The sequence below is a fragment of the Equus asinus genome, chromosome 3 (assembly GCF_041296235.1).
Source record: "Equus asinus isolate D_3611 breed Donkey chromosome 3, EquAss-T2T_v2, whole genome shotgun sequence".
Taxonomy (NCBI): domain Eukaryota; kingdom Metazoa; phylum Chordata; class Mammalia; order Perissodactyla; family Equidae; genus Equus; species Equus asinus.
This window is the reverse complement of record NC_091792.1, coordinates 127,643,458-127,659,128: the sequence shown is the minus strand read 5'-3', so window position 1 is coordinate 127,659,128 and position 15,671 is coordinate 127,643,458. Positions and strand designations below refer to the sequence as shown.

The 15,671-nt window shown below is 38.5% G+C and overlaps 1 protein-coding gene across 5 annotated transcripts in view; it reads right to left on the bottom strand.

Annotated features, from left to right (window-relative positions):
- The window catches only part of ATP8A1 (ATPase phospholipid transporting 8A1), a 221,318-nt gene that overhangs the window by 187,535 nt on the left and 18,112 nt on the right, over positions 1–15,671 (bottom strand). For all 5 annotated transcript variants that reach the window (XM_070505963.1, XM_014857150.3, XM_070505962.1 and 2 more), the window contains exons 2-4: positions 5,211–5,325; positions 3,915–4,014; positions 2,629–2,727 (exon numbers count right to left, since the gene is read on the bottom strand). Coding sequence is in view for 4 of the 5 variants with exons in the window: in XM_014857150.3 (XP_014712636.1) it covers positions 2,629–2,727; positions 3,915–4,014; positions 5,211–5,325 (314 nt within the window). In the remaining variant the exon portion in view is untranslated. The remainder of the gene's footprint in view (positions 1–2,628; positions 2,728–3,914; positions 4,015–5,210; positions 5,326–15,671) is intronic.

Sequence of the window (15,671 nt, the reverse complement as noted above, 5' to 3'; positions counted from 1 at the left end):
CCGCGCCCAGGATTTGAACCAACGAAACACTGGGCTGCCTGCAGCAGAGCACGCAAACCTAACCACTCAGCAACGGGGCCAGCCCCTGCTTCATATATTTTTGTTGAATGAATGAACGAATATATGTATTCATTATAATTATTGATAAAGATACTCTTTGTCCAACTAGCTAAACAATTTTTGATTTTTTTCCTTTTCTAGGGAGTAACATTTCAAACTTTCAAACTTTATACAGTGATATAAACTTCTTGTTAAACCATTCTTGCAGACAATTTTTCTTTTCCTTTTTTTTTTTTATGAGGAAGATTGTCGCTGAGCTAACATCTGTGCCCATCTTCCTCTATTTTGTATGTGGGATGCCACCACAGCGTGGCTTGACTAGAGGTGTGTAGGTCCACACCCAGGATCCAAACTCATGAACCTTGGGCCACCGAAGCAGAGCATACACACTTAACCACTATGCCACCAGGCCAGCCCCTAATCGATTTCTTAACACTGATTTAATTGGAAAACTACTTCACATGATACTATTATTACCCCAAAATACTATTATTACATTCTTTAGGAAGTGCTTAACTGCTTTCTAATAGCATCCAATTATTCCATCATGCCAATAAAAGTTCTGTTAAAAAAGAAAAGAATTCTTGAATACCATTTTATTTATCAATGTATCTTCAGAGAGGGGGTACTAGAAACCACAGCTAGAGAGCTTATAGTTTTGCTAGGGAAAAGAAGTTAAAAAAACATAGGAGAAGTAGTTTAGAGCAGTGATTATAAAGCAGGGCTCTGGAGCCAAACTGCCTTGTTTGAATTCTGACAGCCACAGTTATTAGCTGTGTGACCTTGGGAGAGTTACCTTACCTCTCTGTGCCTCTTATCACTCATCTATAAAATGGGGGTAATATCAATAATCCTTTAGAAGATTTAATAAATGTAAAGGACATAGAGCAAGTACATGGAACCTAAAGGCTCAAAAAATGTTATTAATACTATTGTTGGTGACTTGTCACAATGATACAGAGGAAGAGCACTGGATGGGATAGAATTCTGATTCCAGTGATTTCTTAGACAAGTTACATGACCTCTCCAAGCCTCAGCTTCCTTATCTTTAAAATGAGGTAATATCAACTTTCAAAGTTATTGAAAGAACTAAAGGAGAAAAACATTTGCAACAATAGCGTAATTTCTAGTAAATAACAGATGCTCAATGAAAATTAGGTTAAACAAAGAAAAAAAAGGGGGTACATAAGGCCAAGAAAGAGACAAAATTGGAGTAAAGACCAATCTTTATTTAAAAAAATTTTTTTTTAGGAAGATTAGCCCTGAGCTAACTGCTGCCAATCCTCCTCTTTTTGCTGAGGAAGACTGGCCCTGAGCTAACATCCGTGCCCATCTTCCTCTCCTTTCTATGTGGGACACCTACCACAGCACAGCTTGCCAAGTGGTGCCATGTCCGCACCCGGGATCCGAACCGGCGAACCCTGGGCTGCCATAGCAGAACATGCACACTTAACTGCTGCCCCACAGGACCGGCCCCAAGACCAATCGTTATGGACTGCCAAATCCAGGTACAGTTTAAATGATAGTAAGTCTGTATGGAGCAATACAGGTGAGAAGAGAGCCCTATGCATTTTCAGCTAGTGGTCCCCGTCAAGTATGTCATTTCCAATCAAGAGGACTATGATTCAAACACACACACAGACACAACTTCTGTTTGTACGCTTAGACACTTGGATGCTTTTGAGTCTGATAATCTAAAAGGTCAGTTGACCCATTTCTAATGGGTCTGGTGATGCCATGGGCTCATGTGTTTTTAATGAGATCTCAGTTTGAATCTCTACAGAAATAATGTTAATGTTTATGCAACTTTATATTGGAGCTTTCTAAAGAATGTCTCAGCCTTTCCTTGCCTGACCATCTGACTTGCCTAAGGCTTGAAGAAGGTCATTTCAGACAGGCAAAGTATTTAAAGGACCTAGAAAAAAATTATTGGTTTCCTCAACTAAGGTAGTTTAAAAAAATGGTAAAATATTAGGGAGAAAAAGCCTGAATTTATTTCAGGGAACTTATTTTATAAAGGGCAAACTGACTTCCTGTTTTCTTCGCTACTAAAGAATAATAAAAGTAGCAAGTTTGCTGTTACTTTCTTTTAATAAATTAAGATAAAAGGAAACTTAGAACTACTAAAATAAGATGAAAAGGAATCAAAAGTATTTAATAAGGTGAAAACTATGGTATATAAATTTTAAAATAAAAAACTACCAAAAAAAAAAACCCCTTTACATTTAGATAATTTGGAGGTTACTGTGTTTAACTTAAAATAACGTTCAAATTGAAAATGTAAAAATGTTCAAATATAGTTTTCTCTCCAACTAATTATTACATTCAAATTAACTTCTTTCATTAATAAACTCCAAACATAAGAGAACACTGTAAAAAGCATTCTGTGACATTAATTCTACAGAAATCAACATGCATTAATTCCAGGATGGAAGCATATTCTTTACACTTTTAAGTTGATAGGCATTTTAAACAGCCTCTGCCAAGAATTAAATAACTTAAACTAATATTTTAAAATATGTTATAAAAATAAAAGTCTCTTTTATAATGAAAAATTTAAATACTTACAATATCTTCTATTATCTCTTTGATAGCTGCCACAGCTAAAATAAATAAGAGAGGAACCAGTGTGGTGTAGCGACCTGTTGGTGATACATCAGGTATTTGCTATTTGAATTAAAAAAAAAAGGAAGAGAAATCCAGTGAGAACTAGAAAGTTTACGATAGGTTTAAAAACAACAAAGTATTAGCATCTCCTAAAATGTGCCCCACTGATTTTACTATCTGGGCCGACTAACACTGGGTGGGGCAATTTGCTTGCATCTAATAAGCAGCTGGAAGAGCATATGAATTAGCTTGACTGCAAGCAGTTGTGTGTAAGACTAACCCCTACAAAGGATGATTGGTTAAACAAATTATAGCATAGCCACATATACCATACAACCATTGAAAATGATATTTCAGAAATACAATGAATCACTTGGGAAAATATTTGCACATTATTATACGGATAAAGCAGATTATAAAACATATGTACTCTATGATCCCCATTTTATAAACTAAATCAATAAACAATGCTTGGGAGGAAAAAAAAAAAAAGACCAGAAGAATATATACTCAAATTTCAAGAGAGTAGTTGCGTCTGGGTGGTGAAATAATAAGAGTTTCAAGCTTTTTTCTTTATGCTTTGTTCTATTTTCTAATTCTTTTTACAATGAATGTACGCTATTTTTTAATACAATGAAACATCTTTTTCTGATTATAACTAACTCATACAAAGAGAAATAAGATTTAAAATGGTAATTCTTGTATTCTAAGGTTCAGAACTGACAGCTTTACTGTTACCAAAATAAGTTAATATTTTAAGAATAAGTCCCATCCCCCTTTAGCACCCAAAATGAATAGTCCTTGCCACATAAAATTTACAGAATGTTTAAAATAAGCTGATACAATTGAATCAAAAGGCTTGAAGAGGTACAGTCATGCACCGCGTAACGACATCTCAGTCAACAATGGATCACACACAGGACTGTGGTCCCATAAGATTAGTAGTATATAGCCTAGGTGTATAGGAGGCTGCACTATCTAGGTTTGTGTAAGTGAGCTCTGTGATGTTTGTACAAGGATGAAACTGCCTAACGACACATTTCTTAGAATGCATCCCCGTAGTTAAGTGATGCATGACTGTAGTAGAATTCTGACGCTACTTGTAGCCGGAGCCAGAGATGTCCACTCAAACCAGCTCACCTCTCTGCTTTTAGATAAGCTTTAGAACGTTGGTCATGGCTTAACAAAAACATTTATTAATATCTGAACATTTCACTTTGAACTAAGGTTTTACGACAAGACTTTACCTGAAGCAGCGCAATAAAGAGAAAAAATGAATTAGCAGCTCTTCTGAACTGAGAGTAGAGAAATCTTGGAAGGAATGTGATTATGTTGTATTTTGCAGTGCTAGAAAACAAAAATCAAAAGTAGCATAAAACACTTATTCCACAATTAGCATCCATGTTTACAAAATTCTATTACCACCATAGAAAAAATCAGATGAATATTTGCTATTTCAAATTGAGAGAATACTGCTAATGGTTATTAACCTAAATGAAAAGAAGTGAAAGGACCTGGTTAAATACATAGTAAGAGTTTAATTTTCTGCATAATACCCTTGTTGTCTTTGACCAGTCATCCTGTTTATCATTACCAGGAGTAGCTTACAAAGAAGAGCAACTTTCGTTAAGATAGTGTGTCATATGTTAATAGAAAATAAAAATCTTGCAAAAAAAAAAAATCAGCAATTTGAGCAGGACCAGAAACTTTAAATAGAGATGCCTTCCCTGGATAACTTCAGAGAAATGGGGAGTTTTCTGGGGTTCTGTTTGAATTTTCTTCATGGCCCCTGTAGGAACTGGGTTGACTCCACACTAAACACACCAGACATGTCCGCAATCAGTAAGATATCACCACTTAGGTCTTGGAAACATCCAATCTTCCTCTTGTTAATTAAATAGAAAGGAGATTAAAGGGACACAGGCCACACTCACCAAACTGAGAAAAGTTACTCTAGAATTTGAAGTTGTAAATATTAATTCTAAATGAGCATTTCTCAAATCTAGGAGTTTTGCGACTGGAGAAACACTAGGCTGGCAGGAGGCATGTGCACTCGGTTCCAGAGGCGACTTAGTGAACAGTGCTTCTAACAGTGATCCTTTCTATATTATTGTTGGAATGAAAATATAACAGTGAAGTAATTCTCACGGCCCTCCATTCCTCAACATCCTACTAAATGTTGCAGCTATCAAAAGCCAAAATTTAAAGACTATTTAACAAAAAGGAGTTCTCAGTGAAGAATTGCAAAGACCTCTTCTAAAATGTTAAAACCTGTTAACCAATAACAATAATTCATCATTCTATTAACAGGTTTAAGACAAAGGCATTTACCCAGAAGCAGCTTTCATTATTCAGACACTATATTTAGAACTGGTAGAGTATGGCTGCTTATCTTTTCTGCTCCTTCCTGCTTCCAGATTCTTATTAACATCTCCTTATTGGCTGGAAGATGGACAAACAGCCAATTCTTTCATTTCCACCAGGCAGGGGGAGAGGGCCTATCGGGTTCTGCTGGTCCCACAGTATTCTTTGGTAGTTCCTACCTGACATGGTTATTGCAAAATTTTGTTAGCTGGGGCTGGTTGATGAATATAGTTCGTATCTCCTCCTGGTCAGCCAGTGAAGTCTTCTCTGAGACATCATCGGTCTTCTCATAACCTTAAAGAAAGAGAGTCTTCTTATTCAATAAGAAATGTTTCATTTTATTATCTAGACCAAAAACACATTTTGTAACTACTCTAGAATCGAAAATCTGTTAAAAGGTACTTGCCTGCCCTTTATTGGTGTCATTTCTGTTACAGAAAAAATGAAAAATCCCACATGTAATATTTCTACTAAATTTAAAAGGAAGCATTTAATACTCATGTAAAAATTGACCCATTTCAAAAACAGTAACATCAATCTTCAACTTTTACTCATCTTTTCCTCATAAATGTTAACTTATTTCCTTCCATTACATAACAATATGTCCAAAAGTAACAAAAAATTTTAAACTGGTTTACATTACAGTTTTAGACAAGACTAACAAGACAGAGGGAATTTCAAATATTTAAAAAATTCAAGAGACACATTTAATGCTTTTCTGTTTTTGTTTTGTTTTTTCCTTTTGGATGAAGACAGATAAAGGATACACATTTAGGTTTAAACAGGCAACCACCACAATTGTCTAATTCATTATGATCATCTTAATCTTTCCATGAATTAGAATGTATGTTCACAATGAATTTTAAATTTCTTAAGATCTTTCAAGTCCTCTCATAATCATGGTAACAATGCAATAAATTCAGGCAATTTCAAGTGGGAACACCTTGTTGCAATGTTGACACCGCTTTTTAAAAATACATACAAGTTCTAGAAGAAGAGAAAATTTTAAACTGCTTATATTACCTTCTAGTGGCAATTAAATGAGACTGGATTAAATCAGTCCTTTATCTCTTTACTAGAAAGGGTCACCAACAGTACTCTATCTCAAATACCCATTTTTTCTTTTCTTTTCTGCCTATCCACTGTCAACTCTTTGTCTCTTCTAAAGTATTCTATGATGCCAAAGTCATTGAACTTTCTCTATGTTGCCACACCCCTCTGTACCTCCCTAGTCCCCAGCAAAACACTTACCACAAGGTTTTGTTACTGCCTGCTTATTATCAGTCAGTCTTCTCCCACCAGAATGGGAACTCTCTAGAGCCATAGCCTAACACCAGTACCAACAAACAGCAGGTACTCAAATGTTTCCCGAATAAATCCCAAATGACAAAGGAGTGGTTACTGGCCCATTTTTTTGTGTGCAAAAGAATGCTTCTCCACCCATTGATAAAGACCATAATGACAGCCATGTGCTGGTAATAAACTGTACAAGAAACCTTGCCTGTGGGGTTTTGTTATTATATGAAACCAGATCATTTAGGCTTTCTACAAAGCTAAGCATAGGGACCAGGGGCAGTGAGGAACCGTGCAGTGTGTGCAGGGGAATGAGAACAGAGCAATACTGCTGATGCACAGACAAGGGGCTGGGTAAAGACAGGTGAGGTGTGGAGCAGAGAAAGCACCCAGGCTGGATCCTGGAGGACCTCGCATGCTTGTGCAGAAGTCTGAATCACATCCTCCGGTTGGCAGCGAGCCACGGAAAGCTTTCCAAGTAGGGGAGGCACAAGGTGAGTCACATTTTATACTTTCATTACAAATTTTATACATTTATACACTACTCTGGAGATCATGTAAGGGCACAGCAAGAAGACAGCTTATGAACCAGGAAGTGGGCCCTCACCATAAACCAAACCTGCTCGTGCCTTCATCTTGGACTTCCTAGAATTGTGAGGAATAAATTTCTGTTGTTTATAAGCCACCCAGTCTATGGTATTTTGTTACAGCAGCCCAAATGGACTAAGACATGGATTAGCAAATAGAGGCATATAAATTCTAAAAATTCTTAAAAATCTTTTATTAGATTTTCCTTAATGGGAGCACAAAGTTCATAATGTTCTGTTGCTGGCACCTCAACTGGACAGAGAGCCTTGGGAAAACCAGCTCTCCACTCTGCTCTGAACTGATGTCCTCAGGTTGTGGTTACTTTATGGAACTGGGCTTTTGAGGGCCTGGGTCCTGGATGTTCTAAGCTGAGGGGTTAGGTGTCACTCCTCGCCTGACATACCCGTTTACATTGGGGTCTCAAATGCTGCCTGGTGGAGGTCGACATCACATCTTCCCCTTACACATTAATTTGTATCCAAATATTTTTATGGAGCAAAGCTCCATAAAAACTCTCCCGGGACAAAGAGATTACAATCAATCCTTTCCCTTAAATGGGAATCAGAGTAATCAGAACAATCCTAATGGACTATTAAGGCCCCAACTAAGGTCTGATAATAATGGACCTCTAAAGAAAAATCTCACCAAAATGAGGGAGAAAGTCTAGACTGGTGTTCTCAAGAGTAGGGCCAGTGAAGGGGCTGGATGGTTCTAGGCATAGAATACTGCTGACGCCTTAGGTTTTCTTCCCTCAGGCACTAGGGAAAACCTTTGGAAAGATGATGCATGTGAAGCTGAGTTTACGGAGCAGAATCCTTGGGGCTCAGGCAGTGGGATGAGCAGGTGTGATACTGGAGGAGGGAGAGAGATCTGCACTGAAAGCAGGGAATGAGGCATTCAGCCAGTGGGAGCAGGTGGTCTCCCCTGCTCTGTCTCCTCGGGGCTCCAGTCCACTCAGCCACACAGGTTTCTCCATCAGCAGCGACACAGAGCCCCACAGGTACCTGAGGCCCACTCCTGGGATGTCTGAAGACCAGAGGTTGCAGCTACCACTGATTCCCTAATTACCCCTAGCAGGCAGTAAAGCAACCTCAGAGATCCTCAGGAATATCTGAATGAATGCACCTTATCCCAGAGGTCCTCAGCAATAGTCCATGAAGCCATCTGGGAAAAAGAGTGATATTCTTACTAATTTGGAATGTGAGAGTTTGCAACTATTATAATTAGAATCTTCAATGAGCCCTTACCTTGCATTGCAGAAACAGGCAGGTGAGGTCTGGGCATAGGGGTAACATATCAATCCAAATGCCCTCCGTGTAGAAGAGAAACAAGGCTCTTCTACCAGAATTCATGAACCAACCCTTTGAGGGAGGTGGGTAGAGAAAACTATTTTTATGCTTTGTTTTCTTTTTAAAATTTCCTCTGCAAACTGCCCACCTTCAACAGCTATGATGACCACATAAAGAGCTCTGCATCGACATTAAGGCAATGCCTTCACTGAGATACTGATATATAGTGGTGGCAAAGGTAATCAAAGGGAGAATCCACCCCGCCCCCCACTCTGCCTCAAAGAAGGTAAAACTTCGAAGGCACATTTGCTATTCCTTCCCATACATGGTCTATCCTTTGTTTTAAGGAGGGAAGCTCTGTCCCTTAGGATTTGTTTAATAATTTAGAGGGCTTGTTCAGGTAAGTCATTAAAATTCACTAGCAGCTCTTAATCCACCTGACTTTACTCCTAAGGACTGCTGAGGACCTAGCCAGCTTTTGTGTCATCCCCTCACAGATGCAGTGGCAGAGAGTGAGGCTGTGTATCTACTAACAGTTTTCAGAGTCTTCCTGGAAGGTCAGGCCTTCGGAGCCTTCTTTGTCCTTAATTTATGTGAAAGATAAAGTTTGCCGAGACAAAGAAACACATCTTAATCACTCTCTTCAGCATCTCCCACAGCTCTTCCTAGCACAATAATTGTACACAGAAGGCACCCAGTGCTTGTGCATTCATGAAAATGGACTCAAAGAGGTTAGGCTGACTGCTTCTGGGAGCCCCTCAGTGACCCATCCAGGGTCAGTACTGAGATGGTCCACAGCGAACTCCGAAGCCCATCGTGAAATACATTCAAACCTCATATCAAGAATACTCAAATAGACACTACCTGGTAAATGGCAAAGCCAAGAATAAAACATGATGTTAGGTAGTTACTCTCTTTAGGCTTCAGTTTTCTAGTCCGTAAAACAGAAATATTGTATGGAATAGTTGGTACTAAATAGAAGTATTTATGCAAAGTACTTAACAAAATGCCTAATATTCAAGTACACAATAAATGCAATCTATTATACTTAAACAGTCAACAGCAGCAGACAATGATAAATTCATATGTTGAGCCTCATAGAAATGGGAAGCTGGCACACTGCCTCCCAAGTAATGTCCAGAGTGGTAATTCTTTACCTTGAAATTGCCAATTCACCTGCTTCCCCTGTTACACTGAGAGTTATCCAAATATTAGACCTCTGGCTCACAGTAAGCACTCAATGTCTGATGAATTTACAAATGAGCAAAAACATATTTAGCAATATCAAGAATAGATTCCTCTCTTAGAAGCAGACACAGGTTATCCAAGCCTGTAAGATTGATGCACAAATCCAAAATGACAATTAGTAAATTTATGATGAGAAATAATTGCCATAAGAACTAGAGTAATTGAAGTCTCATAATCAATTCAGTTCTCCCATGTTGGCCTATGTGGAAGATCAAATGACCAAGTGAAACTGAATGGTGAGCATCGAAGCAACACCACTGGTGGATGACATAAGTCTAAGCATCGGGCTAGCACAGCCTGATGCACCCAATCCCACGACAGGGGTAGACGCACCCATAGGACCAAAATCTTCTAAGTCTCTTGGAATACTTTGGCACTGGGGCCATGATATTTCAAATCTGTTGGCCAACATATCTCTTCCCCTCCACAGAGCTGAGAAGAGTGCTGCCAATGTTTAACTCTCTGACTCATCCCTTTCCTGACCATCACCATCTCCTGATTTGAATTGACATTTAATCTGCAGTGGGATTACCATCAAACCGTGTAGGTCGAGGAACAAATCTGCCCCTCTTGCAGGTGACTCTGCTCCTATCATGTTTGATCTTACAAAGAAATAAGAAGGCAAGTTCATTTCTCTCATTTGCAAATTTTGGGGGACATCTCAACATGGTCCTCAAGTACAGACACACAAACTAATGATGGTAGTGATACCACATACACACTCCTTCCCTACATTTTGGATTCTCCAGAAGAATCACTCAGGCATTCACTCCAGTGTCCTCAGTGCTCAGTCAGGCATTTGACATCCACTAACAGCATCATTACTCTTAATAACCTACAAGTTCTATAGAGAAAATCTTGGGACATTCACATGCCCATCACTTTCAGGAATAGAAAGGAACAAGGCTTAACAGTGGCTTCTGAAACACCTTAGCTTCTTTCAATGTTGCACTCTCCAACATCTGTAATATCTTAAAACCCACCAGAATCAAACCAGTCTCCCAAAAGAAACTATTCTGGACTCCTTTTTATTAAAATGAATAAGAAAGCTTTTCCTCATTTCAGTCAAATAGAATAGACAAGGATTCAGTAATTCAGAATTCCAGGTACATTGAAAATTCCATATTTAGTGTTTGTAATATCCCACTTGACTATTATTTCCCCCAGTGGAAAAGCAGTTTTGCCTTCTGAATTGTGGTTTATTTTAATTCATAATAAAATTACTTAGTATTGTAATGACAAAATTCCTTAGAATAAGCACACACCAAACTAGAGACTTTACCAGGCCAAATTCTGCATTCTTAGTTATAAAATTATCAAATGCTATTTCCAGACTTCAGAAAGATGAAGAATTATAGGGAAATAAAGAGTCCTTTTATTATATTATATAATACATTGTATATATATTTTATTTATTTAAAATATATTTTATAAACTTCATTTTATTATATATTACATATCATTATATAATAAAAATAAATATGCCGATGGGTCATCATCCTAATTGTGGCCCTGAAGTGAACAACTGTCCATCTTCCCCCAACAGTGGTCAATCATTAAACCCACGTAGTGGTTCTGAGGTGAGCTCTGGTTCTTCCACTGATCACTCACGTGACCCTGCACAAACCACTTACTATCTGGGGATTATTCTCTTCCCTTGTGAAATGAGGAAGCCAGGCTAATAATCTGACATTCTCCTTCAGCTCCAAAATCCTGTGCAATTAGTATCCGCTAGGCACCAGGAAGAAAAAAGCCAGTATCTCATTTGTTCATAAGAACAGGGAAATTTTTAAAACTAAATTAAAAAGTTTCCCTACTTGAGGCAGACATTTCACAGCAACAGCTGCCTTATATAATCTGCAGCCAGAACTCAGTCACAAAATCAAATGGTATTTTGTGATCATGGCTAAATCTCCATATTTGAAAAGAAGACAAGTAGTGACTATAATCTGTTGCCAGCAACTACCTGGCATCCACCTATTGACTACAGGGTTACTGAGTATGTTGATATATAGTTTTCCTTTCTTCCTCTGCCCAGATTCATGGTCACATGCTTCTATGCACACAGTCTAATGTAACAGAGAAGAAAAATGCTCAACTGTTATTTAAGTGAAAGGCTTTTAGTTCTCTCATACAATTACAGCAGAAGTATCATCTCTGAAATTCCCATTTCTCATCACAAATATCATGACCCAATCAGTAAGACCCATTGTTCATTAGTTCAATCATTCATTCAACACATTTCAGCATAAGTTGAATGTAAGTGCCTACTAAGTGCCAGCCATTTTTTTAAAAGCTGCAGAAAATAAGATAAGGTCCTTTCTCTCAGTGACTTATTTTCTAGAGGAGAGGAAGATAATTGCACATCATGGTAAGCGTGATGAAGAAAATAAGTGATTAATAGAACTCTGTGCTTTGGCTTCATCATCCATACAATGGAGATGATAATAGTACCTACTTCAAAGGGGGATTGTTGAAGACCCAGTGAGCTAATAAACGCAGAGCACAATGCCTAGCATACACATTAACTGTTCTCATTGTCGTTGCTGTTATCACTACTGCTGTTGCAGCTTTACACTGAGTGATAAGGAAAGGCCTCTCTCTGGTGTAAACCCAACCAGGGTTGAGCAGGAGCAGAGCCCTGGAGGCAAGAATGAGCCTGGCATTTCCTGGTTCATGAGGACCAGTAACAGTGAACAGGGACAGCATCAAACAAGAAGAGGCAGGGCCAGGTTAAAAGAGATTTGAATTTATATTCTTTACACAGTAGGAATCTGCTGAAAAGTTTCAGGCAGGAAGATCATTTTGAGGCTACTGTCACAATCCAGTTAAAGGATGATGGGGCCTGGGTGAGGTTGCAGTGACAGAGATGAAAAGAAGTGGATGTACACATGATACTCTTTGGAGATGAAGCTGGTCTGACCCACAGAGGTTCCCCATGTCTCTCACTATTATTCCACCATTGTATGATGCCACTTATACCCACTGGCTGACACTACTCCAAACAAAAGCCCAAGACTTGAAAGAAACTTAGGATTTTAAGTACAACCAATGATTAACCACTTAATAGAATTCTCTTTCCAGTCAAACAATCCTGTCCTTAGACATTGTGCATCTTTTCTCTTTATAACATGCTAATCAATAATACTGAAAACACCAGGTACACTCAAGGACGACATTACAGAATCGTGACGGGGAGCACAGAACACGGAGTGAGAGAGACTGTTTAGGTCCATCAGTTATGAGCTCTGGTTACCTTAGACAAATTATTTAACGTCAGCTGTCCACCTTCTTTTACAGGTTTTTCTGGGGATTAAATGAGATAATGCATGTGTGTAAAGCACTCAGGACAGTACCCGACCCCTCATGCACATACAAAAATTCTAGCTATTATGTTTATTACTGAAATCAGACAGGCAGACTGTGGGGCGAAGGAATAGGCTTTGTAGTCAGATCTGTGTTCAAATTTAGATGATGACACTTTTACATAATACTGGGAATAACATAATTTTATGTTCTGAGCCTCAGCCTCCTCCGCATAAAATACAGTTATTGTGAGGATGAAATGACATTATACTAGCAATGTAGCACAAAACTTGTCACTCAAACCGTTCCTGTCACCCTACCCCATATCCAGAGATAATAAAGTTAATCGCCCCTTCAACATACTTGAGATGGGAAAAACAAACGTCTTAAGGACACTAATGTAAGTATTACTATTTTTTAAATTTTTGGATAATATTTAATTAAAGCTGCGACCAATAAGTAGACAGTAAAAGAATGGATTTTACCTAATTTTATAAATTAATATTAAAAAAGTACATATTTCCTCCAAATTGTCATCTGTATGGGGGTTATACAACAGAAAAACAGAGGAGGGTAGGTAGGAGGGAGAAGAGAATAAGATACACAATCATTCTGTTGCCTGGTAATATGGTTATAGAACCATTGAGTTTTTGCAGACTCAGCTTTACTGCAGTTACAAGTAAGGCTGTAATTGGAATCAGAATATCTATTATATTATCTCCTAAATATATTCAGGAGAGTCCAATTATATCTCCTTTTACTCAATGGCTTCCAATATTAGACATTAAAGAGACCACATTAATTGCTTACGTTTCTTGAGCTAGAAGGAGGTCATTAGACAAATGGTCATGCTTGCAACATCATAGGATCTGATGAAAGAATATTGACTGGAAAACTAGCCAGAGACTTTAGAGGCACAACTGTAGAACTTAGGTGTGATTAAAGGCAGGTGCTACTTAGTAGGAAATTATGAGCATTACCCAGGGTCCTTTCCAAAGGTTTATGTGTTTTTATTTTGTTCCCTGAGAAAAATAAGAATAATTAAAAGTTCTCATCTAATAATTATTTTGGCTCAAGTTTCTGGAAGAAAACAATCTTTGGCTAAATAATTTAGGTTTGTCTTTTATTTATTTTGTTTTTAATGGTATCTTACTATACATATATTGTTTATATAATTAGAAATGCAGAGGCAGGTACTGGAACCACGGAAGAGATCTGAAATCCCATGTTCTGCGTTGTTGGAACAGAAGAGTGATTTCAAATGTTCAATTGTGAATCTGACAGCAGCTGCTCAGACAGAGAGGGTACAAAAGGAAGAAACCACCACTCAGGAAACAATGAACTGTGTACTTTAAAGGTTAAGACTTATATACTACATTTTCAAATACGGCATTGAAGAAATCAAACACCTTTAAAAGGATAGAAATTAAATAGAAACCACTCAGCAATATGCCTCAAATTTCTAGACCACGACTGCAATAGCCAGAGGGGAAATGAAATTTTCAATTGCATCAATATACCTTCCAGGTACCAAGTGTTGATTGAGCCTCTATGCAGTAGGCATCTACTGCTCATTTCAGCTCAGCATCTGCTTCTTCTGAACAGTTCTTTGGTTTTCTTTGGAAAACTCTCCTTCCCCAACTGTAGGCAGTCTTGAGGGACCTGTTCATCAAGATACCAATCTTCTTTCTGACTTAAAGGTGGGCACATGGCCCATGCTAAGCTAATCATAGTCAATTTGCATTCTGGACACATGAAAAGGCTGAGCACAGATAAGATTGATTCGGTGGCACCTTGAAGTAACTATCCATTAGTCAAGCTGCCTTGGATCACCCTTGACCTTCCTGTAAAGCTTTTCATTTGACTCTGGGAACTACTCTACCTACTTAAGAATACACTCAGCTTCCACATTATGGAATTTTAGGGGAGGCATTTCAGTCCTCTGCTGGAAGCCAAGTCCTGTCCCAACGCCCATCTAAAATAGGTGGGCATTGACCCTGGACCTGGACTTGGCTAGTCAACTTCTTCAGGAAGCTGAACTCTGTTCCCTGTACCCCAATCACTAGCTGGCTTTTCTGCTTTGCTTGGAATGATGACCTAGAACCACAATGCAACTACCCTGCCCAAAAAAATCACTAGGGTGCCTAGAACCTTCCCCAACAGGCCCTACTTGCTAGATCACATCTGCTCCAACATGAGCAGACGCCCTAACCAAGCCCTGAGTCCAGCATTTTCTGGGATAACCGGCTTGTTACCCTAAGGAAATGGCACAACAGCCAAAAAGCTTTCCACATCCCTAGCTTCCTCTCCTTTACCCTCTTTTTCTGCAAATGTGATGTATCTAAGTTATAATGAAGGTTGGAACAAAGAATATCCACTTACCCTGATGATGTAAAACATGGTTATCTACTTCAAAAAACTGGTTGCTTTTCATCTTACAAAAGAGTTCAATTTTTTTAAAAGAATTATTGAGTGATGAGGAGAAGGGAACTTTCCTTCTCATATGGAGAACTGCTCGTGGTCAGAGAGCCAGTGAGTACCAGAATCAGGCCAATATTTGGAAACTGATAAAGTCCAGCCCAGCTCTAAAGCTTTAACATTCATGGATGCATTCATTCATTCACCAATTAAGCTTGCCCTGACCTCTCCCTCTAACTCTGTTTCTCCTCTACTGGGCCCTATTCTACCTCAACACATTTTTTCCAACCACGACCCTCTCCTACCCTCATGACCTTGTTAGATGCTTAGATATCACAGCGCCCTCCCTGATCATTCTTCCTTGAAATGTCACCTACAAAGTTTTAAACATATAGTGGTTTTGACCACTTTTGACCACTCCAATAGTAATCTTTTGACCTATACACATAGGTATATAGCAACTGAGAATAATTAGTAACAGATGTTACAGATGTACCT